This window comes from Aspergillus niger (assembly GCF_000002855.4).
Source record: "Aspergillus niger supercontig An17".
Taxonomy (NCBI): Eukaryota; Fungi; Ascomycota; class Eurotiomycetes; order Eurotiales; family Aspergillaceae; genus Aspergillus; species Aspergillus niger.
In genome coordinates this window covers 171,898-195,450 of record NT_166532.1, presented here as the reverse complement: position 1 = coordinate 195,450, position 23,553 = coordinate 171,898, and the positions used below count along the sequence as shown (strand labels likewise).

The 23,553-nt window shown below is 52.8% G+C and overlaps 10 protein-coding genes across 10 annotated transcripts; 2 read left to right on the top strand and 8 right to left on the bottom strand.

Moving 5' to 3' along the window:
• Positions 1-85: 85 nt before the first annotated feature.
• An17g00820 (uncharacterized protein) lies at positions 86-1,447 on the bottom strand (the record flags this gene model as incomplete). Its single annotated transcript, XM_001398274.3, has 1 exon — positions 86-1,447. One exon carries the CDS (start codon positions 1,445-1,447, stop codon positions 86-88), a length of 1,362 nt encoding a protein of 453 aa, XP_001398311.1.
• A 1,994-nt stretch (positions 1,448-3,441) lies between these two features.
• On the bottom strand, positions 3,442-4,377 carry An17g00810 (uncharacterized protein; the record flags this gene model as incomplete). Its single annotated transcript, XM_001398273.3, has 1 exon — positions 3,442-4,377. The coding sequence occupies one exon, from the start codon at positions 4,375-4,377 to the stop codon at positions 3,442-3,444; it is 936 nt and encodes a 311-aa protein (XP_001398310.3).
• A 335-nt stretch (positions 4,378-4,712) lies between these two features.
• An17g00800 (uncharacterized protein) lies at positions 4,713-6,536 on the bottom strand (the record flags this gene model as incomplete). Its single annotated transcript, XM_059745435.1, has 4 exons — positions 4,713-5,242; positions 5,288-5,348; positions 5,620-6,406; positions 6,454-6,536. The coding sequence occupies 4 exons, from the start codon at positions 6,534-6,536 to the stop codon at positions 4,713-4,715; spliced, it is 1,461 nt and encodes a 486-aa protein (XP_059602809.1).
• Positions 6,537-7,019: 483 nt separating this feature from the next.
• On the top strand, positions 7,020-8,756 carry An17g00790 (uncharacterized protein; the record flags this gene model as incomplete). The annotated part of the gene is made up of 1 exon (XM_001398271.1): positions 7,020-8,756. One exon carries the CDS (start codon positions 7,020-7,022, stop codon positions 8,754-8,756), a length of 1,737 nt encoding a protein of 578 aa, XP_001398308.1.
• Positions 8,757-8,803: 47 nt separating this feature from the next.
• Positions 8,804-10,561, bottom strand: An17g00780 (uncharacterized protein; the record flags this gene model as incomplete). Its single annotated transcript, XM_059745433.1, has 4 exons — positions 8,804-9,610; positions 9,696-10,034; positions 10,106-10,318; positions 10,409-10,561. The coding sequence occupies 4 exons, from the start codon at positions 10,559-10,561 to the stop codon at positions 8,804-8,806; spliced, it is 1,512 nt and encodes a 503-aa protein (XP_059602808.1).
• Positions 10,562-11,073: 512 nt separating this feature from the next.
• Positions 11,074-12,324, bottom strand: An17g00770 (uncharacterized protein; the record flags this gene model as incomplete). Its single annotated transcript, XM_001398269.3, has 3 exons — positions 11,074-11,370; positions 11,424-12,109; positions 12,177-12,324. The coding sequence occupies 3 exons, from the start codon at positions 12,322-12,324 to the stop codon at positions 11,074-11,076; spliced, it is 1,131 nt and encodes a 376-aa protein (XP_001398306.1).
• Positions 12,325-13,080: 756 nt separating this feature from the next.
• An17g00760 (uncharacterized protein) lies at positions 13,081-15,102 on the bottom strand (the record flags this gene model as incomplete). Its single annotated transcript, XM_059745432.1, has 4 exons — positions 13,081-13,915; positions 13,943-14,433; positions 14,491-14,877; positions 14,944-15,102. The coding sequence occupies 4 exons, from the start codon at positions 15,100-15,102 to the stop codon at positions 13,081-13,083; spliced, it is 1,872 nt and encodes a 623-aa protein (XP_059602807.1).
• Positions 15,103-15,909: 807 nt separating this feature from the next.
• Positions 15,910-17,907, bottom strand: An17g00750 (uncharacterized protein; the record flags this gene model as incomplete). The annotated part of the gene is made up of 1 exon (XM_001398267.3): positions 15,910-17,907. The coding sequence occupies one exon, from the start codon at positions 17,905-17,907 to the stop codon at positions 15,910-15,912; it is 1,998 nt and encodes a 665-aa protein (XP_001398304.1).
• Positions 17,908-17,992: 85 nt separating this feature from the next.
• On the top strand, positions 17,993-19,118 carry An17g00740 (hypothetical protein; the record flags this gene model as incomplete). Its single annotated transcript, XM_059745431.1, has 5 exons — positions 17,993-18,138; positions 18,304-18,398; positions 18,485-18,533; positions 18,613-18,879; positions 18,998-19,118. The coding sequence occupies 5 exons, from the start codon at positions 17,993-17,995 to the stop codon at positions 19,116-19,118; spliced, it is 678 nt and encodes a 225-aa protein (XP_059602806.1).
• Positions 19,119-22,311: 3,193 nt separating this feature from the next.
• Positions 22,312-23,356, bottom strand: An17g00730 (uncharacterized protein; the record flags this gene model as incomplete). Its single annotated transcript, XM_001398265.3, has 3 exons — positions 22,312-22,394; positions 22,455-23,115; positions 23,306-23,356. The coding sequence occupies 3 exons, from the start codon at positions 23,354-23,356 to the stop codon at positions 22,312-22,314; spliced, it is 795 nt and encodes a 264-aa protein (XP_001398302.1).
• Between the last annotated feature and the right edge of the window lie 197 nt (positions 23,357-23,553).

The following is a 23,553-nucleotide window of genomic DNA, read 5'->3' as shown; positions in this document are numbered from 1 at the left end:
CAAACTAAACCGAAAGAATCATGTACAACCAAAGATATTCCGACCTAAACCCAAACCCAAACTCCAGTTCCATATGACATTCCTTTTAAGCGGCAGCAACGGCAGCAGCAGCGGCGGCAGCCACGTTCTGCATGCCAATGGTAGGCTGGACGCCCACACGCTCCTTGGCCAAGAGGTCAACCAAGAGAGGGCTGGGGACGGTGTTCCGGTTGGGGTGGAACGCCAGCTGGTGGTTCTTGTACTTGACGACGCTGTCCAGGTAGATGTCGAAGAGGTAAGAGGAGTCCAGGGGACCGCCCTTGGCCTCGGGGTGGAACTGGGTGCTGAAGATGGGACGAGTCTTGTGGATCATACCCTCGTTGCTAGAATCGTTCAGGTTGACGAAGTAGGGCTTCCAGTCGGAAGGCAGGGTGGAGGCATCAACAGCATAACCGTGGTTCTGGCTGGTGATGTGGCAGCGGCCAGTAGTGGTGTCCAGTGCCGGGATGTTGTGAGCACGGTTACCATACTTGAGCTTGATGGTACGAGCACCGTTGGCCAGAGCCAGGAGCTGGTGACCCAGACAGATACCGAAGATGGGCACCTGGGAGGTCTCCATCAGGCGACGGAGGTGGTAGACGGTGTCCTGGCAGTGAGTCGGGTCACCGGGGCCGTTGGAGATGAAGACACCATCAAAGTGGTGAGCGACCTTGTGGATGGGGTAGTCGAAGGGGAACACAGTGATACTGGCTCCACGGCTGACCAAGCTACGCAGAATGTTCTCCTTGACACCGCAGTCGATCACAGCGACGTGGCACTGGGGGTCGGCGGCGCTGACGTGGAAAGGAGCCTTGGTGCTGACCTGACGGACCAGGTGGATCTGCTCAGGGTCGACGAAGGCCTCATCCTGGTCAGCGTCGTACTCCTCACCGACGGTGATACGAGCGAGGGAAGAACCCTGCTCACGGAGGTAGGTGACAATGGCACGAGTGTCGACGCCGGAGATGGCGGGCACACCCTCACGGGCACACCATTCACCGAGACTCTCGACGGCAGTCCAGTGGCTGTACTGCTCAGCCACATCGGCGACGACGACACCAGCGGCCTGGAGGTTGGGAGACTCAAAGTACTTGAGCAGACCGTGCTGGTCCCTCTCAGCGGAGGGAACACCATAGTTACCGATCAGAGGCTGGGTGAAGACCAGGATCTGACCACGGTAGGAGGGGTCGGTCAGAGACTCGGGGTATCCGACCAGGGAAGTGGTGAAAACGGCTTCACCCGAAATGTTGGAGCGGGCTCCAAAGGACTTCCCATGGAAGATGGGGCCATCTCGGATCGTGAAAGTGGCACGTTCAGTGGCGGGACGTCCCTGACGGACGGTAGCCATGAATCGGGACTGGATAGAAGCATTCACGGAGGTGAAGGCAGGGGCCCTGGCGGGCATGGCCTTGAACACACGAGCGAACATTGTGATATGAATTTATTTGTTGCGAGAAAAGAATACGGCGGGTTGTGTGAAGTGGATTCAGAAGTTTCCGGAAGCTTTCCAGAGGTGATCCGAGATGTAGTCCTGCAGATATCATGTTAGTATTCTATTAATGCCTTTCAATTGGATGTTGAAATGGTCATGGCGAGTGACGGTAGTGGCGGGGAGGGGGGAATGCGGAGTAGCCATGGGAACCCATAGTGGGAGAGACAACGTACCTGAGAAGTGAAGACGGAAGGTGCCAAACGCATAAGCGCGACTGTGCTGTTACCAGTCACTGAGGATTGGTATACAAGATGGATTGAGATGGGAGGGGGGTCTAATTAGTTAGACATGGAAGTTGAGCTGATGATTCTGGGGGAGTAATCTGGGATACGGAGAAGAAAGAAAGGGAGAGAAAGAGAGGGAGAGACCAAGAGATTAAAAAAGAAGGGAAAAAGTGTGCCGGCCCGGTCGGGTGGCACGTGCCGTCCTCTCTCACCGACTTGGTTTGGCTGGTCCGGCCAATCGGAAGGCGGCCATTGAGGCAGTCCGCTATCGGGGAGGCCAACTTTGGCAGGGTTTTATTCATCCCGTTGACTCACGCATCCGCCGATTCTCGCGCCCTTCACTTGATGGATCCATTTTTTTCTTCAATAATGAACCCCAGTTCCTCTGAACAGTAGGGATTAGTGCAGCTCTGCCAGCTCAACAACAGGAACAGCTACCCAGCCATCCCATGGCTGCCCCAAACAGGGGGGCGGGTTCTCCCTTTCCTTCCACTGAGCACTCGCCATGACTCACTATTGATGTAAGTCTCTCCACTTGGTGGGTTTCGTGGTTCTGATAACCCCAAGTATGGCAGATCTCGGTGACTAACTTTTACATAACTGATAGCCTTCATTCTCTCTTTCCGGCATATTCTTGACTAATATAAATAGTCTAAACCCCGGACGGAATATAAGAATGCTGGGGTTATTTTACTACATCATAGTATACGACCACTACTGCTAAAGGGTAGATGGTGATGGTATATAACCTGGGAGTTGGCACCGAGAGTCGCACGGCTAGTCAGCACAAGGAAGACGTTACGACTCAACAACCAATTGACCCGTCGCATTGCTCAGACACATCCTTAGGAAGATGTGCAACTGTAATCAGAGGAGCCAACCAGCTGCAGACAGTCCGCTAAACTTACCACAGAGCCATCTAATGCAGCACCGGCTCTTTTCCTGCATTATACATGACCGTGATACACGGCAGATTATGTACTCGAAGACTTGATCAGACCAATATATAATAGCATCAATAAAACCTACATTACAGTATATGTCGTGCATCAGCATCATAACACCCAAACTATATCCTACCTACTACATAGCATATTAATACACCTCGAATACCTCAATATCTTCATGCTCCCAGCCTTAACACACGCCCTCACCCTCCCCAGCCACACCATCAACACCAACAATAATTAAACCCTCCTCACTCCCTCTCCTGCACACTCTCAACCCCTAATGACACCCACTGCAACGGCGAGGGCCTCATCCCCTTCGACAAACTGCATCTAAGTCTCTAAAACCTCACATCTGGGACTCCTTCAAGATCCTGGAAAAAGGTCATGACGAAGCTCTTCACGCTTATCCACGAGATCATCAGCTTCACCGTTGTAGGACATTACCCGATTGTGGGTCGCTATATATGCTTGGGCCGGCTGAACGCCGGATTGGAAGAAGTTGGAAGGATATATGGGGTATCCTGATGAGAAGAGATATGAAGATTGACCGATATCAAGATATACCCCAAGTGTACCAAGTGTACCAAGAATTGATTGTGACTGCATTCTGTAATATGATAAGGTGAGAGCAATCATTAGATCTGATACTATGCATACCAAACACGCTGCATCACCGAAGTACATCAAACCAAGCCATGAGAGAAATCAAACCATAACCAAGCAACCCCACACCAACAAAAGAACATACAATACGAACTCAATCCCTTACCCCCAGATAATTATCCAACTCCCCCTCCGTCCACACCCACAATCTCCTCGCCAACTCCTCATCCCTTCCAAGCGCCGACTTCCCCACCACCCCAACAGGATCATAATACTCCCCACTGTTCACCTCCCTCGACACAGCTGCCCATAACTGATTCCTCACCCCGTTTTCCAAACTTGCCGCGAGCCTCAACACCAACGCCACCTTGAACAAAAACTGAATATACCTCGGTGCACCCGTAGCCCCATCCCCCAGCGTCGTGCCCACCACCCCAGGATCAATCGAAGCAGCAGTCAACCACGGATACAACTGCGCCAACATCCTCACCCAAAGCACAAGAGCCAGCTTACTCTGCCCATACCTCGCAAACGGGCCCATACTCTCCCCGTTCGTCTTGAACGTCTCGAACTGCAACCCTCCAGGCGGCGCATACCGCTGCCCATGCGACGCCACAGCAACAATCCTCACACGCCCACCTACACCAGCATCATCCCGCTTCGCCGTCTTCTCCATAATGGGCAACAGCAGCCTCGTGAGCAGCGCATGACCCATGTAATTCGTCCCGAATTGCACCTCGTATCGTCCGTCGGGCGTCATTCCCGGTGGTGCGGCCATGACGCCGGCGTTGAGCATGAGGATGTCGAGGCGGGTGGCGGTGGAGAGGAATACTTCTACAGCTTTTTGAATGGAGGCGAAGGAAGAGAGGTCGAGTTCGAGGAGGTGAATGCGGGCTGTGGGTACTTGTTGTTTGATTTCGTCCGCCGCGGATTGTGCTTTGGTGAGGTTGCGCGCGGCGAGCCAAATTTGGGAGGGGTTGTGACGCGAGAATTCTAGCACGGAGGTCTTGCCTAGGCCGCTGTTGGCGCCGGTGATGAGGATGGTTTTACCCGTTAGGTCCGGTATGTCTTTGGTGGGGTGGAAGGGCATGGTTGTGTTGGTGGTGGTGGTGATGATGATGATGCTGTTGATGGATAAATATGGGAGGATGTGGAGGAGTGAAGAGGAGGTGATTGAGATGAATAGGGAAGCTTGAGGAATTGATGAGGATGAGAAGATCAATGGGAGTATAGTCATGACATGGCTGCTCCTTTTATATGGAGAAGGATGTGAGATATATCTGGATCGGAGTGGGAGCTGTGACACTCCGCTCCGATGGACCAGACACTGCCTCAGATTCCTCCGCCTGCAAACGGGTTATGAAACTGCTTATCGGTAAGCACCGGAAAGTCTTGTATTCTTACTGTTCCTCAGCTGCAGAGATATCACCAACTCCACATATTGCGGAATTCGCTAGAGAACATGTCCAGATCATCCAAAGTCGGCTCCCACGAGTCTTCCATCATTGGCATCACCGCCGTGTCCCACGACATCTTCATGGCCTCCATTTTCGCTGCCATAATCATGAAGAAATCCAGTTCCTGAGTGCCTTCTGGATCGAGTCCCGCCGCGTCTTTGACCTGCGTGAACCGCTGCGCCGCCCTTTCCAGTACCCAGGACACGTCTATCGTTTCCTGCACCAGCTTACGGTCCCAAACGGGATAGTCACAGACAGTGAGACGGTAGAGGTTGATGAAGCTGCGCGCCATGTTGGCACACATCAAGCACGAAAGCCCGACATACTCTACAGGTTGCAGGGCCAGAATGTTGTCGGTCCATGACTTGATGGTTTGGAGGCAGGCACATAGGCATTCAAATTGTTGGTTTGATTGCCGAGGAAAGATAGTTGGGTCTGATGAGAAGCCAATCTCGTGGATCATCATTTCTGCGCTGTATAACTCCATTTGCAGGATCTCTGTGATGCCGTTAGCTGGGTATTTGATTGGGAACGGGAGCTTACTGTTATTGGTGAGTTCGAGAGGGATTTGTGATCGGAATGTGCGAATTTGCTTCTGAAATGACTGCAAATAGATTGAAGCTGATAGCCGCAGGATTTGGGTGTCACTTGGCTCTGTCCCTGGTGCCTCCATCACCTTTCCTGTGATGAGGCGTAGTTTGACAAGCTGCACCAGCAGGGTGTCATTGTCTGATTCTTTTTCTTCTTCGAATACGCGAAGACAGTCGTCGAATGAGGGCGTCCACTGAAGTGGCTCGCCGTTTCGGGACACATTCGACCTTGGAACGTCAGAAGGCATTTATAACACAGTTCCGTTGCACCTACGTGAAGCTCACAAGAAAGCAACCCAGCAAAGCTCTGCGTTCCTGCATGGTAGGCAGCCGAGAGTAATGGGACGGCCGATTGTGTCCCTTCAGGTCATAGCTAAGCAGAAGACTCGGGTCCTGCACCGGCGGCTTGTCCAGGCCTAGGTCGTATACAATTGCAATAGCCAACTGCATCAAACTAGTAAAAAGCGGCTTGTCAAGGGCGTAGTAGCGATCCCAGGTGGCATATACCAGGACTGACAACAAGAAGTCTATACTCCTCGTGCCTTCTACAAACGCCTCGCGGCCAAATGCCTCTCTCATCTGCCTGGACATGGCTTTCTGCTGCGTGGTCCGAGTAGATGCAACAGTCATTATAGCTAGCCACAGCAGCGGACTCTCCTCATGCAGCTGATGGGCACTTTGAGATACTGGAATGTCAAGAAAGGGCAAATGGTCAATAAAGTCAGAGCGGAACCTAGCTAAATACAGCTCGGCATCATCATCGTTAGGCTCGTAAGAAGTGGCCCGAGGCTGTTCCAAAGACGGAGCAGCCGGACTACATGTTGTTCCTGACAGATCTTGTGTTAGAGGAATAGGCAACGATACAGTTTCGTCCGTGTGAGGTGCTGGAATTACAGGCTCCTGGGCCGGCTGCATCGGTCCGTTCAGCAGACCCGTCTGGCCCTGGAGGATACTGTACAGTCCGTCCAGCTTCTCCTCCAGCTTCTGGACATCTTTCGCAGAGGCCTTGGCCACTACCCGGCGCTTGCGCACGGGAGGCGATGGCTGACAAGCCTTCCGAAGGCGTACACATCTTTAGGACTGTCAGCTTGACTAGCATATCAATGAGAGCGGACTAACCGTTCACATGTCCCGGAAGCTCCACTGAGGGCACATCTCGTCTTTGCTCGGACACAGTTTGTACAGGCCCGTACGGCTGGCATTTTGACCCCGGTTACACAGCTACACAGGCATCATACTCATCGTCAGACAAGATAAACCCATGCTGGCATCGCTGCCATGGGGGCTGAAGCGGAGCGGAGCCTGCGAGGCTCCGACTCCGATGGCTCGTATTTGTGGATATCTCACATTGCAATTTGCTGTTGGTGGATTTGAAATGAACTTTGTCAATGGAGTCTCCGCCTCTAGAAAGCATTGAAACTGTGAAGGACGACAGAGTGACCCTATCGCCAATGTTGAGACCCTCGCAATTAGTCGATCGGTCCAATGTAGATCAGCAAGTAGAGATAAGATGCGGATAAATCTTATGCTGCCGCACAATGCCATGCTGACTCATTCATATATCACATGCTCCGCACTATTATCAACATCAACTGACCGGAATCAACTTCCTGATCTTATTCCCACATTCACACCTATCAACACCTCAGACCCTCCGGTCATGAACATGGTCTGCCGAGGGAGACATGACCGAACCCTCCAGGAAGCGTTCCCGTGTCGCCTGCACACTATGCCAATCGCGCAAGCGCAAATGCTCCGGCGACCAGCCATGCACAACATGCGCCCAGTTCGGCTCCGACTGCCACTATGACCTCCAATCACGCAGGAAGCGCGATGCCAGGCTATTCCAACTGCAGTCCGCCGCTTCTGCAGAATCCCCAGTGGCCCCGGATGCAGCGCATCCTCCGCGCCACGAGCACAAGATCTCCCCGGAGGAGACAGCAGCCCGACTCAGCTCGCTAGATGCCAACTCCGGCGCAGCATTCGCCAGACGACTCGGCCTCAAGGTCGATCCCACCAATGCGCCCAAGATGCATCTATTCGCATGGAACGTCGGCGCGCGTCATCTTCCACCTCCATCAATGCCACCATCATCCGCCCCCAAAGCAGTCCCTATCACGGATACCATCTCGCAGGACGAGATGCGCTCCCTCGTAGCCATCTTCTTCGACAAAGTCGACCCATGCTACCCTTTCGTCGACCGCGACACCCTCCTTCGCCAAGTCAGCAGACGCTGGCTTCCACCCACAGCCGAGTCCGCTCTCCTCTACAGCCCCTACGACGCCGTCCTCAGCGGCGTCGCAGCATTTGGCTACCTCTTCTCCCGCAGACAATCCAGCTCCACAGAGCTCCAACTCGCCGAAACAGCCCGGCTCATCCTCGAACAAACCCTACTATCAGACACTACTCCCACTCTCGACACCGTAACAGCCTGGGTCCTCCGCGTCGCCTACCTCCGCCTGACCTCCACCCCGAACCTCGCCTGGACAGCCAGCTGCACCCTAATGCACCTCATCGAAGCTACAGGCCTGCACCTCGAACAGCCCTCCTCCGACGCCATCAACCAGCTCCCCACCCCAGTCGACCCGGACCTCCGCCGGCGTCTCTTCGGCATGGCCCGCCACCTCAACGTTTGGATCTCCTTTGAACTCGCCCGCTCCCGGGTCGTCCTCCACGGCGCAACCTCCCTGCCCCCAACACCGCGCGTCCCAGGTACCCCAGAAATCTTCACCCTCCTACCCATGTCCGAAAGCCTCGACCCAAACACAATCAAAACCCCCGACCCTCCAGAACTCGAATCCGCGCTGCGCAACGTCCTTGACCAATCCCACGTCTTACCCCAATTAATCCTCGTGCAATGTAACCTCATGCTCTGCATCTACCGGCGCCTGCGCGCCCTGAACTGCATTATCTCCGGGGACTTACTGGACCGCGTACTGGCACTCTCCGTGAAGGGACTCCAGGCAGCGAGGGAGATGGTCGCGACGACCTGTCCGTGGCATCAGATCGCGAATGTGCCGTTCCAGGTTGTGTGCACGCTCCTGGCGATAGACAATCGGGCGTCGTTGGTCATGTTGGGGGGTGCGATGCGCACGCTGCGTGAGGTGGCGGCCGCGTATGATACGGAGGTGATGCGCGAGGCGTATAGTACGGCGTATTTGCTGATTCTATTGCACCAACGCAGGAAGGAGGAGGATACGAAGGCGTTGAAGGATGTGTTGAGGGTTAATTCGGGGGCGTCGGCCGAGCAGTTTGAGATGGGACAGGAGGTTAGCCCTGCTGCTGATGGCGGTGGTGGTTCTATGGAGCCGCATCATTCGCTGGCTGATTATCCGGGGTTCTCGTGGTTGAGTGATCTGCTGATTGATATTCCTAGTTTGGGCAGTTTCGATATGGAGCGGTTTATGTACACTGATGTATAATGTGGAGGTTCGACGCTAAACACATTCTATGGGGCGGGAGAGGTGGGTTACTGCGACTTCTTCTCCTTGTCGCTCTTCTTCCGTCCGGAAGACCGTGCAACACTACCCAGCTTCCACAGCACCCACAGCAATCCCAGGACGATCGCTGCCATCGTGCCCAGCTCCACTGTCTTGCTACTGAAGAATCCGCCCTCCTCTAACCGGAGCACCGGGACATCCAAGTCTTCGACATGTCGGGTCTTCTCTCCACTAGGATGCACCTGGTAGAACATCGTCCGTGGGCCAAACATCCCATCCCAGCCGAGGTTCAGGCGATCGAACGGGTTTGTGCCCATCTTCGTGCCCTCTTCCGCCGTGCAAGCCCAGAACACCACCGGCCACGGCACCCCCGCGGAGCGGTACCCACTCTCCGACGGCCGCAGGTACCGCAGATGCAGCGGCACCGTGACGTTCCACTCCTCTGGCACCTGGCCAGCAGACGGCGTCGCCAGCTCGAGCAGCCAATTCGAGCCCCAGTGCGGGACAAACCAATCCGGCGCCTCCAGGTCCGTTGCCCCGCTCACTGCCCGCAACGCCACCAGATGATGCGACTCCAGGAACAGCGGATCATCCGTGCTCAGCTGGTACTTGTCCCCGAAGATATACGACGGCAGCGTCAGATACGCATGCAGCGCACAGGTCGTGTCCTCCGGCGCAGCGGGGTACTCCAACGCAGCCGGGGACAGGGAAATGGTCATGGTTGGATGCGTGCCCGTCGGACGGGGGAAGGAGACGTCGAAAGTCGCCTCGCGAGGGAGGACATGGTGTCTGGAGGGGAAGGAGAATAGCGTTGGTTCTGAGCAGTTAGCACACCACTATCCCCTCAGCCAAACAAATAGAGGAAAGGGAAAACATACTCAACTCCTTATCAACACCCACAACACCCAACAACCCACCAACCTTAATCTCCTCCGCCTCGACCGCCTTCTCCGTCCCCAACAACCCGACCTCCACGCGATCACGATCCCTCCCCGGCGCACGAATCTCCTCCGTCCATCCCTCCGGAGTAACAGGCTGGCCCCAGTACCCGGAGACCACTAGCGCCCGCGACACAGCATCATAGTCAACGTCGATGCTATCAGCGGCACCCCATTCCGCAGCGCACGCAGCACCCTCCTCGCGACAGATATTCTTCACTATATACTCCCCAAGATTATGTTCCGGCAGGGAAGAGTGGAATTGATACGTGGACGTGGACGCGAAACGCGTAGAGACAACGGGAGGGCTGGTGAATGAGTCCTACATGTATAAATATCCCGAATAAGCATCCCATGTACATACCTCACCAGAACTGAAAATGTAAAACGTACCATATAATTAGCACACTCAATCCCCGTCCCAAACATCCTCCGTAGAAGACGACATACGCCTTCCCCATCCCCATCATCCCCACCCTGAAGAGGACTCACACCCACCCCCAACCCCGCCGAAACCCTACTCCCGAACGGCGAAACAATCCCATATGGTTGTTCCCTCGCCCAGCGGATATGTACTTCGTGCAGATTGGTCAAGATACTCCGGACCTAGATAGATGAGATTCCACATGCATTAGCTAAATTACATCACACCGAGGGAGTAAAAAAAAAAAAAAAAAAAGAGAGAGGGCAATATACCTCATCATCATCCACCTCACTCAGATCAACCGTAACGCGGACTTCTTTTGCAGCATCTAGATCGCTGATCTTGAGTGATGACGGGGTGAGGGTCGCTTGGGTGGAGGTGAATGGCGAGGAGGGGGGTTGGAGGTAGGTTATTCTTGTTTTCATTTTCAATTATTATAATTCTTCGATTGTTGGTGGTTGTGGTGGCTAGGTAGGTAAGGAAATTGGTGAGATAAGAGGGGGGGTGAATGAATGGATTGGTAGTGAGTTGGTTTGGTTGTCTTGCGGAGATGGAGCGAGCTGGAGCTGTGAGGTGAGATGTTGTTGTTGACCGCTATCTTATCGATAAGCTAGCTAGCTAGCTAGCTGGTCCTGTTTCGGATGGACATGTGATATGATATGATAGGCTGGGTAGTTATTCTATCGGTGTCCATTATAGTGTAATTATAGGTATGAACAGTATTCTGTAGGGATTTAATATGGTAGCATTACATTAACCAATTTATCACTCATACAGGTATATAAGCTTTTATTCCAAGCTACTACTGCATCGTCATCATCACATCCATCACTCATCACGGAACCAGCCGCACGCCCAACGCCATAATGCTAACAGACCGACGAAATGGGAATAGAAATAGGGTAGAGACAATAGGAGTATCAAAAAGAAAAAGGAATCACGGGAGAACGTCCTTGAGAATGTCCTTCTGCGACGCGCTCAGGCTAGCCGGGAACCGCACATTCACCCGAACCACCAAATCGCCGCGCTCGCTGGGCTTCTTCGAGATCGTCATGCCCAGTCCGGGGAACCGCTCTTCATGTCCGGGCTGTGTCGGGCCGGGCTTGGACACTCGGATGGATTTGCCGTCAATCGTGCGTACGATGCGCTCCCAGCCGGTGAGCGCTTCTTTTAGGCTGAGTTCAACTGTTGTCACGAGGTTGTCGCCTTGGCGTTTGAAGTTGGGGTGTTCTTTCTGCTGGCTGTTAGTATATTTACCAATATCATATGAATGGGGGAAAAACCTACCTCAGTTACAATCAAATGCACGTCCTGTCGGCCACCCTCCTCCTGATCGCCTACTCCCCGGTACTTGATCTTCGAGCCGGTGCGCAGACCCGGCTTGATATTCGCTTCAAGCGTCACATCCTGCACGGTGCGCTTGCCGCTCGCATCGAACGTCTTGCTCTTCACAGACACCTTCTTGGTCGTACCGCGCATCAACTCCTCCAGCGTCAGCGGTAGCTCCTTCTCCATGACCGTGGGCTCGGGCGTGGGCGCGCGCTGCGACGATTGCTTGAATCCGCTAGGCCCGCGACTACTCCGGAAGTTCCGACCGCCGCCAAGCCCACCTCCCAGCATTGAGAAGATATCGTCGTCATCCATACCGCCGCCCATACCACCACCCATACCGCCCATGCTGCCTTTGGCAAAGTTCCGGAAGATATCGTCTGCATTGCTGAACCGGAACCCGCTGCCGCCGCCGCCGGGACCAGTCGAGAAGTGGAATGTCCGGGTACCGCCGCCGCCGCCGCCAGGCATGCCGCCGAACGAGAACCCGCCGGGCATGCCACCTTCGAAGGGGTTGGGGCCGTCGGCACCACCACCACCGCTGGTCGGCGGGGGACCGCCACGAAGGAGATATTCAAGGCCGAATTGGTCATAAACTTTTCGTTTCTCAGGGTCGGAAAGAACCTCGTATGCCTGGGACACCTCTGTAGAAAATTAGTACCATTGACCTAAAAGGGAGGCTGGGGCGGGGTAAGTAGAGTCAGAACATACCTTTGAACTTCTCCGAGGCGGTCGGATTATCCTTGTTCTTGTCGGGGTGGTACTTCAATGCTGCCTTACGGTAAGCTTTTTTGATCTCATCCTGCGAGGCATCGGGCCTGATCGAGAGGGCATCGTAGAGTTTCGTTTCTGCAACCATTGTGGAGTCGATTGGTGAGGGCCAGAGGATAGGTCAAAGGAACCGTAATCACGAAATCGACAGACGTGGTAGAAATGTGATGCAGGGCGCTAATTGGCGAGTCCAGACACCATATAAGCACACCACGAGGGAGTCACACCACGGTGTGAGATGGGAAGTATCGAGGGGAGGGGAGTAGAGTCTCGAATGACGTAGAAGATTCAACGATCCGCGATCCGATCCGAGCGTATATCAAACGGGAGATAATGCAGTTTTTATAGATGTTGATTCAAGACATCAAGGCACAGTGAAGGGTGTACTTGGAGGATTAGCGGAGAAAGCCAGGTGTGAGGACGAGGGCTGATGTATAGTGCAACGCCGGCGGCTTTCAGGTGAGCCTGCGGTGACGTGTGACGTTGACCGCAGCGGTCGACCAATAGAAGGTTCGAGAAGGTTCGATGGCCGCAATGGAGGGGTCAACCCGTGATGCCATACGGATTGTCCGGGTGATAGCGGCGCTGTTAATAATAGAAGGGTCCGGCCGGTGGATATAGGAGTTTGACAAGCCAGATGGAGATATTGAGATGGACTGATGGAAATCTGAAGGCTTCCAGTCTTCCACTTTAGGCAGTCAGCCGGCCACTTGCCGGATCGAGCTAGCCAGACTTATCCATATATGAATGATGCTCATTCTTAGTCAGCTATGCACTTATGCACTAACTTTATCCATCTATATCACTTTCATCCACCAACACTGTCAACATATGGCAACCAACGTCAATGTCCCAAAGGGACCTGTGCCAGCTGATCACCAACACCGCTGAACGAGCTTTCAGCCTCAATATCATCAACAACAACCCAATCCCTCACCACCGCATCCCCACTCAGCACCCGTTCCCTCTGCTCATCCGTACAAGTCGAATCCATCGCCAACAAATAGCACGTCGGCTCAGGGCTCTCCGGCACTTCGTTTTTGATATGCCACGTTGACGACGGTCCCTCCGTCCCATAGCTCTGATTCTGCTCCAGAGAAATGCCTCCCGTCGCAATATCCCAATTAAACTGAGCGCGATTAAAAATCTCATACGCCGTTTCGGGCTGATAAAATGGCACCTCATGGCCCGCCTGAAAGACACGCGTGAACGAGAAGTTCCCATACTGCCTTACTAGACCCCCAACGTAGGATGACTTCGTCTGCACTTCGGCATACCCAGCAGCACGGAACTTCTCCGCATCCTCGTACTCCACCAGCAGGCTGACATCTTCCCCGCCGCGCCACGGACAAGCATAGTCCCGGTCCCCATATACCATAGCCACCTTGACACCGGAGTCAAGCAAGTATCCAATATCCCCGATCATTCCGCGGGGATCATTTCGCGGATAATCGCCCGTCGAGGCGAAACTGTTCCCCACTGCCTCTGACGACATGGTATAGTTCACCGGGACCCCAAGTGCCTTTTGCACCCATGGGCGATTCAAGAACCCGACGAAGTAAGGCACGAGAGCTGCATCCGGCGTGAAATGCGCTATGTCGTAGTATCCTCGCCCGGAGGTATTCGTATACAGGCTCTTGATCTCCCGCGAACAGTAGTCCGACGCCTCCTCGCAGATGCTATTTACCGTCTCATTGTCGCCATACATGAGGGGATCTCCGAGCTCGCCAGCATCGCGACACTCGATGATCATATCCCTGCACCCGCCAGGCTTGCTCCAACTATCCATAGCCCGGTCGTAGAGCGTGCGATTGATTCCCTCGATCCCATACGTATTGTTATACGCCTGCTCAGGGAACGAAGGGACCTGCACGAGTAAATCCACACACCCATTGATAATGCCCAGCGTATCCAAATGGATCTTCTTCCCGGTGCTTACCTCCCCACTCTCAATCCTCTCATTCATCTCCTGAAAGAGCGCCGTGTATGCCGGTCCATACCGTCCCCCATATGACTCCGTCCATATACTCACCCTGTCATCACCACCACCATTCCCGTCAACAGAAGAAACATATTCAGAGAATTCACCCAACCAAACCTGCAACGCAACCCAAAGCGCCCTTCCCCCATTAACCGTCCCATTCACCGTCCCATGCACATCCTGACTCGGCAACGTCCCCACCAAAAACGTCTCATTCTGTCCTACTCCATCCCTCTCACCATCACTAATACTAACATCTATCTCCCCACTAACCAAATCTAACGTCCCATTCCTCAACACATCATAACTAAATCCCGTCTGCACCGGCTGCTCAATATACAACATATCGACGTACTCATTCCACGACCAGGGATTATAGGCCGTGGAATTCGAGTCCGTATTCACAGTACATGGCCCGTTCTCTTGAAATAGCCCAATCATGGAGGATCCGCCGGGCCCGCCGTTCATCCAGATGGTGAGTGGGGATGTATCATTGTTGTGGTGATGGCGGGAAGGAAAGTACCAGAAAAAGGTATTGATAGGGTATGGTTGCGAGATGCTGATTCCTGGAATGGAGAGATTGGTAAGGGTGTGTGGGGGGAGGTGGATGTAGCCGGAGTAGCTGGGGGTGGAGGGGGTGGTGGTGCAGATGCCGAGGGGCTGGTCACATAGTATTAGTATGGGGTGTTAGATTGGGATTGAGGAGAAGGGTGGTGTATTTCTCACTTGCTTATAGGAGATCCTCGCACCAGGGAATATCTCCGAATGAATAACGGTGAGATCCTCAGGCGTCGGAGGGTAATACTGTCCTGCGACTAGGGAGGTGAGAGTAGTGCTCGTAGTTAAGATATAGCCGAGAAGAGCGGACGAAAAGGGAAAAGGCATGGTGGTGGTGGTTGGTCTATCTCAACCTGTACAGAACTCTCATGGAGAGTAGTTCAATTAACCAAAGAAAAAGAGAAGGACGAATCATGGGCAATAAGCAAGGCGAAGGAAGTACTTAGTAATAAATACTAGTGAACTGTGCAACCTACTAAGGTCCCTCTGATAACGCCATCGCCGATAAGCCGGCGGATCGCCGGTTATCAGTTTCACTTGATGGCCGTGCACTCGCTCCACTCTCCGGTAGCGATGTATGGGGTAAGTGGCAGTTAATTGCCGAGTTTATCTACAAAGTATGTTTCACTTTATGACACGCTTCAGCAGGGAAAATCAGCCTTGGTTCAGGCGCGACGATCGACATTACTGTTTTGGTTCGGAGGATCTGAGAGCGCGCCATGATGTAGGTGGCTCGATGGTGATCGGGTGTCATATACAAATCAAGGATTCGTAGGTTCTAATTAAGGCAATGCACTCTACACAATGCTGTCGCATTACGGTAAAAGGGTGTGGAGAAGAGAAACATAGGGATATATTGTCAAACTCAAAATCAACGCTTCCAAGCATCTTACCACGTCCCAGTATCCATCCCGAGACGCCCAGGTATCCATGCCCAATCTGAAATTCAAACACCACGCACGCTAAGGCTAGCATTACACTATGACATAAAACATAACAACAAGAGCTGATGGCTCTGAAACAAACAGCCGAAACACAGTGGGAATCAACATGCAATATGCAACGGGATGAATCCCAATAACAATATGCCAGAAGGATATATACAAAGAAGTGGCGGTAATGTGCTGTTAGCACTCACACAGCCTGAGGCTGTGCCGTAGAATCAACTTTGACGTGGTCATCAGAAGTGATGGTCTTCGTGGGTGCCAGGTCTGTGTCAGACTTCGCCCAGGGCGAGACATCAGACTCGTGAACATATGTGGGAGTGCTCGCATCAGATGATGGCTCGTGGTTCTCCTCGGTCTCGATCTCCTTGGCCTCCTTGGCCTCGGTCTCCTTCTCGGATGCCACGTCCGAGTCGTGCAGACTGGATACCGAGTGGAACTCTTCGCGGTCTGGTGACGGCTTGTTGGACGACTCGGGAGCGCCAGCGGAGGACAGGTCACTTTCCGAATCGCTCTTGTGGTAAAGAGGCATCCCTGTGAACCCATATGTGGCGTGTCCCGGACTAGATGCCACGGAACGCCGGCGGCTGTGTGCGTAGGGGTTCGCCGTAGGCGAGCTAGGAGTCGAGGTCGAGACGGGAGCGGGTGTCCGCTGGGGGTTCCGGGGTGGAAGGGCCGGGGGAATCCGCTTAGGGATCGTCACAAGGCGTGCCCTGGTAAAGGTAGGCGAGTGACGCTTGAATTCGACAGGCGCGATGGAATCTTCAATCGGGACAGGAGAATGGGCAGCACTCTCGCGCTTCGACACAGTGGCGCTGCTGACCTCGTGAATTTCCACATCGTCATCCTCCAGATCCACGTCCTCTTCAACATCATCCCGACCGTGGTATTCATCATGTTCCGGGATGACAGTCTCCCAGCGTCCCTCCTCGTTGTCCCAAGGACTGGTTTCGGCCCGGTCGGATACATCACGGTAGCTCCGGGAGGAGGCACGACTGATAGAGGTCGGGGCAGTCGTAGGACCATCATCAGTTTGGGTCCCTCGATCCATACTGGCGTAGCTCTGCACACTTGCTCGCCAGCTATTGCGTGGTGAGCTGTCGATGCTCCGTCGGAAAGTCGCAAATATCGGGCTGTTCGGGCCGGGTTTAAACTCAAACGCTTCCTGCGATGGTCTGGATTTTGATCCAGCTTCGCGAATGAAGAGACCCTCCGCCTCCAGCGCCTTGACACCGAATGGATCAGGGTCCTCCGGGTCGGGAATTCCGAACGAGCCCGGTCCCGGCGCAAGCTCAACATCCCCAGGGGTTTCGCCGGGTGGCAGCAAGTTCTCGTCCACCGTTGGGTTGCCCTCGGCAGCTTTGACGGTGTTGAGGAGGGTTTGAATCGATGCAGGAGGCCGTTTGGCCTTGCCCGCGAGAATGTCAGTAACCGATATGCGCTCGCCATAGAAACGCTCGTTCTCATCGGTACGCTCGATAATAATGGTACCATCCACTGCGACGCCAGCATACAGACCACGACTCTTCATGTAAGTCCAGATGGGGGCCTGGCGCTTGTGCACTTCCGAATCAAGCACGCCGCCCATCCCAACCGGACCGGCTGCAGCGCTGACTTCTCCACCCAAGGTGCACCGCACTTTTTTGAAAGCCTCCAAGGCCTCGTAGGTATTGATGACCACCACACAGTCATAGATATCCACGCCCGCCAGAAAACCGATACCAGCCGTATGAAGCATAATGCCGGAAGGCGGACTCCATTCGTTGGTATCTGGGGTCCGCGCCAGGAGCACACCACTACCACCCGAGCCACTGACCCAGAGGCCTGTGCGCATAGTAGTGAAGATAGCGAGACCCTTAGCCCGCTGTATAACCCTAGCGGGGATCTTCTTTAAGACCCGCTGCTTGCCCTTGGGGCGATCTATCTTGCCGGATTCTTTGCTGATCGAGCTGTCGGTGCTTTTCCGTTCGGCTTCATCGTTGGAATAAAAACCATCTTTGCAGAAACTTCGCAAAATGCGCGCCGCTTTATCGCTTTCTTTATCGAGGGTCATGGGCCAGAAAGCCTCTGCGCCGACCTTATAGGAAAGCCGGTTGACGGGATCGCCCAGCTTGTCGAGGGTATGCCATGCTTTATCGAATCCTTTTTTAGATGTGCCTTTCGTCTTCTCCCACAGAGTGGAAGGCATGGTGGCGACTCAGAATCCCGTGGGGTCACCAAGCCTACCAAGCAGAGTAACACAGGACGGAGTCCCGAGGACCGCGCAGTGGGTAATGAGGCAGTCTATAATTGCGGGTGCAGTAGCAGTTGTAGACGAAGACGGCCCCAGTAATTCACATAAAGTCCCAATGCGGCCAGGAATGTATAAGAGGCAGCAAACGGGCGCAACAGAAGTTGGGATGACAACCGAGGAATGCGGGTCCGGAGAGTAGTGAGAATGCAAGTCAACTATATAGTAGCCGGAACGTCAGTGATCTGCGACGAGAGAAAATTGCATGTATGGATGCAGAAGAAGTAGGAGAGGGCCATATTATTAAACCCAAGACGACCTCGAGCTTTTCGCCGTGCTAGCCGTGCGTTCCAGACCGAGCCTTGAGTGGGTGGCGAGCAGCTGGAGAACCGGTGACATACGAGGAAAGGAAGGAGGGGAACCATGGGACGGGCAAATGGGATTCGGGGGTCGGCTTACCTCCGCCTGAGCCTCGCCAGGGCCACGAAAAGGAAACCTGAAAATATATCCGAGAGAAGGTGAAAAAAGGGACCAGATGAAACAGCAGCTAATTTCCGTGTCCGCAGCAAGCAGGAGCAGGGACAGTTTATGTAGGAGGAGAGAGGTAACCCCAGAGTGGAGGGGGGTGATCGACCCGTAGGACCCGTCGGTCAGATGTGCTAGAGATGTAGGCTGGATGTATGACCGAGAGCTAATGCAGTCGGGGGGAGGAGGAGGAAGAAAAAGCAAGCAAGCAAGCAAGCAGAAAGGGAAAAGACGGACGGATCCTCTCACAGAATGCGAGAGGGGAAGACAAGAACTAAATGGTAGAAGTCTGGAGAGCCGTGGATGCGAACCAGGCACGAATACTCACACGGCTGGGTCGGAAGGGCATGGTTGGACTGGGAAGTGGGAGGGAAGTAAGTGGCTGGCCGGAGATGGAACGGCCGGGTGAAAAGGCGTACAGAAAGTCAAGTCAGTCAGCAAGATGACGAGGAAGTGGAGAGAGTCTGATGTGTGAGAGGAGAGAGAAGGGGAGTACAAGACGATTAGGCAGTGATTCCTTCAGTCTGGTTCCGGATGCATGGCATCATGGCAGCATCAGCGTCATCGCTTTCGCCGCGCCCGATAAGCCGATCGGATTAGATTTCTCTACATTCATAATTTGCCCGTCGGCTGTTCGGATGTAGAAGTTCAGATATTTTGCTCTACATTCTTGTATCCTAATCTATTATTCATTGTATGTCAGTTCATTGCTGTTCTCGCAATGAGGCCTTTCCTTCCGTGGAAGAATCCTCAACCATGAACCCCCAATGACAGCGTCATCGTCTACGTACCCGATGGCGATGGCGATGGGGCCAAGAGTCCCTGAGCCAGATCCCCAGCTAATCTTTGTCTAGTTTAGTCTGCTTTCTTGCTAACGTAGAATCCACCCTCACAATTTCCTTGTTAACTAAAAAAAATCATAAAAGTAAAATCAAAAAAATTAAAATTCATTTTCCGATTAACTTCCACTAGATCCGCATGAATTTTCCCCTCTTCATCCCTGCGTCCACAAAAAACACCCACACAAGGGATGTATCAACTTCCCACCCGAAGAATATGACAGGTCCAATCGCTTCTTCTGCCGCGAATTTGTTTTGCTTACGTGCAGTGGTGCTGCTTTTTTTTCTTCTTCCTTCAGCCCCAAACCAGCCAGCCCGTCAACCTAACTAGTATCTAGACTAGCTCTCTGTCTGGCTCCCATCCATGGATGGGTAAATTGTATCCCTTCGCATTGACTTGGTGTAGTCCCCTCGCTTCATTTCCTTCTCGTCGCCCAGGCAAAGAAAATTCTCTGCATTAGTTTCATGTTTCCTTTCTCCACTATCCCCTCCAACCCTAGCTGCAGGCTTGAGTAAGTAGCAGCAGCTAAGTAGGTAGTAAGTAAACAAGTCACCAGGTCAATATCGAAGTAAATACTATAGCTGGCTAACTACTCCGGAAGTAGAAAAAATAGATAATATCCTGTCCCTGACAGGTCCAATTTTATTTTCTTTCCCCCCCTTCTTCTCCACCCCCAATCGAGATCCAATAGTCTAGTCTAGTCTGGTTAGTTCCACTCCTCACCAACGACAGGGAAGATGCGTTGCTTGAAATACTACTATACCTATACCTACTTACCTACCGGTACCTCCAGCAGGACATGATACTACTCAATTGACGCAAGTGGCTCACTTAGCATCCCCTTCAATTGCATTGTTTCGAGCAAAGAAACCAAGAATAAGAAAGGAAAAAAAGTACCTTGTTACAAAAGGTACCACAGACCTATCTACCTACCTAATTACCTACCAAAGATATTATCTACTACTCAATACAGTTAGATCAACCTGACCAGTCCAACCCAACCTACCCACCATCACCCCTTCAGACAGAGTTTCATCATCCCGGGTCATTGAAGCCGAGGAAACGGACGGAACGGGAGCAGAACTCACGAACGAACCTCTCATCTCCATCTCCCCTGGACCTGGTCCAGGACCATGTGCGCATTAGAACGAGAAAATAATTTTCACTTCCCGTGTTGCTTTATGGTTTAGCTTTTTGTTTGGATATATCATATGCCATCGGTGGGAAGGAAGGTAGGTCCACGAGGAATGAAGATTGATGCGGTTATTGCGGTTGAGAAGAGAAGGTTATTATCATACTTGGGTAGGGTGTAGGTAACCTAGAGAAAAAGGTCTCTCTGTACCCCTACCTGTTGTTGATGGACAGTCAGATGGTGAGTGAGTATATTCCCCTCTATAGTAAACCATAGATAGTAAATGTAAATAGAAAAGAACATTCCATGATCCCTGGCAACTAATTCGAAACACTCCACTCCACTCCAGTCCAGCTCACCTCAGCTGAACCACAGATGCAATCCCTGTCTCCTTGTGTTGTACTCCGTACTACTTACTAGCTATTCTTAGACGAGACGAGGCAACTTCGGCCGAAACACTCAGCCATCACCCATCACCCAGTCAATTCGACGATCATCATACTTCGGCTTGACTTTCCAAACGAACTAACTAGTGTACTCTATACACTATCACTAGCCTAGTTGATGGATAGCTGGGGTTCCTGTCATATGCCCTAGTGGATCAATAGCTAAGGAAGCGAATCATGCAGTTCGTTAGCTAAGCTAAGGATCAGAAAGTTAGATAGACAGATGGATGTGGATGGATACATTCGTGCTCCGTGGATGAATTGAGTTTTTGAGTTTTTGAGTTCAGTTCGAGTTGGAGTTCGCACTACCAACCGTGCCTGATATGATGTATCGGATTGGAAAAAGTTCTGTCAATAGGAGGGGAGGGGGGATGATGGATCGATCGGAGAATGTAGTTAGTTAGTTGACTGATGCGAACTGCGAACGGGAGTGTCGTTCACTCTGTCCGGCAGTTGGGTTTGTGTCTGTGTGTCTGCTTTGTCTGGCTCGTGGAATATCTGCATTGAAGGTTAACTCTACTTCTCTATGCTACTATATCTAGATTTCATGTGTGGGTGAGTATGCAGTATAGGATCTAGAGTCAATATAACTAGTAAATACATATAAACCTGAGAGTTAGAGCAACCTCACATCAAACTAAACTCCTACTAGTAACAAACAATATACTAACTACTACTAATTCCTATTATCAATAAAATCCACCTTATTCCCTTCCCTTCTGCCTACTAATCATCTACTGGTAGATAGTATATCTATACAAATGGTATACATCCAACAATATATCTCCATCCAGCTTAGTTCAATCAAACTAGTACTCATCCTAGTGCATGCAGTTTACTACCATCCCCCTATAGATACTACTCCGTACTAACTAGCCATCATCTGCCTCCATCGAGATCCCGATTCGATGACCGGCTGGTTCCCGGTGCCCGGGTCCCACGCTGGACTACTGGTTGCCATCTAGCGGATCGGGATCCCCGTACGGATATAATCGACTAGCTGTTATTAGTGCGTGTGGGTATATGTCAGCGTGACAGGGGGATAGACATGTGTCATATTGGAGACAGTTTGCTAGTCTACTCAGTTGCCGGATGAACTCCCGAGTTCAGCTGTTCAGCTGTCTAGCTAGCTAGATAGTACTTCATCGAGAACTCTCCTACTCTAACAGGCAATTGCTCCTGTCCCGATGAGTGATTCGTGCGGTCGACCCACTGCAGCAGGTATAGCCAGCCACAGATAGAGTTAAGCATAAGTAAATACACAGGAGCCAGACAACACGTCGGGGTCATGGTCCGCGGGTGATAAATGAATTGAGAAATAAGGTCCAGCCGGTTCAGCTGACACTGGACGCGAGTCTAGTCGTAAACATACACACAAAGGTATACCTATTGTATCCAATCATCTGCCCTACTCCACATTTACAGGGCACCCAGCTCCTTCAGCTTGCCGATCAAGCCGTCGACATCCTCGACCTTGCCACCACCCTGGCGAGCGGGGGGTTCTGGAACAGGTTAGTTTGTAAACAACACCGAGGGGGTGCAACGCAGGGAAGTGAACTTACCAGTAACCTTCAGAGTCTTCAAGCGCTTCTTATCCTCAACACCGAAATCCGCCAACGTCTTCTTCTCCAAAGGCTTCTTCTTAGCCTTCATGATGTTCGGCAGCGTAGCATAGCGGGGCTCATTCAACCGCAAATCCGTAGTAATGACCATAGGCAACTTAGCCCGCAGCGTCTCAACACCACCATCCACCTCATGCGTCACCTCCACCGTACCATCCGCATCCTTGATATCGACCTTGCTCGCCTGCGTCGCCTGCGGCCATCCCAACAGACCTGCCAGCATCTGACCGGTCTGGCCCTGGTCGCCATCAATCGCCTGCTTACCCAGCAGCACCAGGTTAATGTTCTCAGACTTGACCACACCCTGCAGCATCTTGGCGATCGTCAGGGGCTCGGGACCTCCATCAGGGCTCTCGCCAACGTCGACGTGGAATGCGCGGTCGGCACCCATGGCCATAGCGGTGCGGAGGGTATCGGCGCACTTGGCTCCGCCAGCGGAGAGGGCGAGGATGTTTTCGACCTTCATGGGGCTCTGGTTCTTGGCGCCGCGTTCGCGCAGGCGGATGGCTTCTTCGACGGAGAGTTCATCAAACGGGTTCAGGGAGTGCTTGACACCGGCGGTTTCGACGCCGGTGTTGGCCTTGTTGACGCGGGGTTTGACCTATCATTATCAGTGATGCTCAATATTGCTATAGTACGCTATAACATCATAATGGTGTGGTGAATGTAGGTGTTGGTGCCGACGGAGCACAATTGCAAACTGCGCGTGCGGGCAACTTTGCTCTCGGAGATGTGACTCTTCACCGAGAACGGAGCAGGAGGAGCACGAGGCGACAAAAACCAAAACTCACCGCATAGTCGATAACCCGCTTCACGGGGACAAGAATTCGCAAGCCGCTCATTATGACAATATTATGTGGTAAAGGGACTTCAAAAGAGAAGGGGCAATGGAGGGGAAGGGACAGTGAGGGGGCGTCGACTCTTAAGGCGAGCAAGAAGCCGTTTTGAGGGAAGAGTAGAGAGACACCGATCCGTCGGAGCAGCAGCTGCCCTTCCGCGGCAGAAAACAGGTGACCTGGGCGGAGAGTCCCCCGAGGCG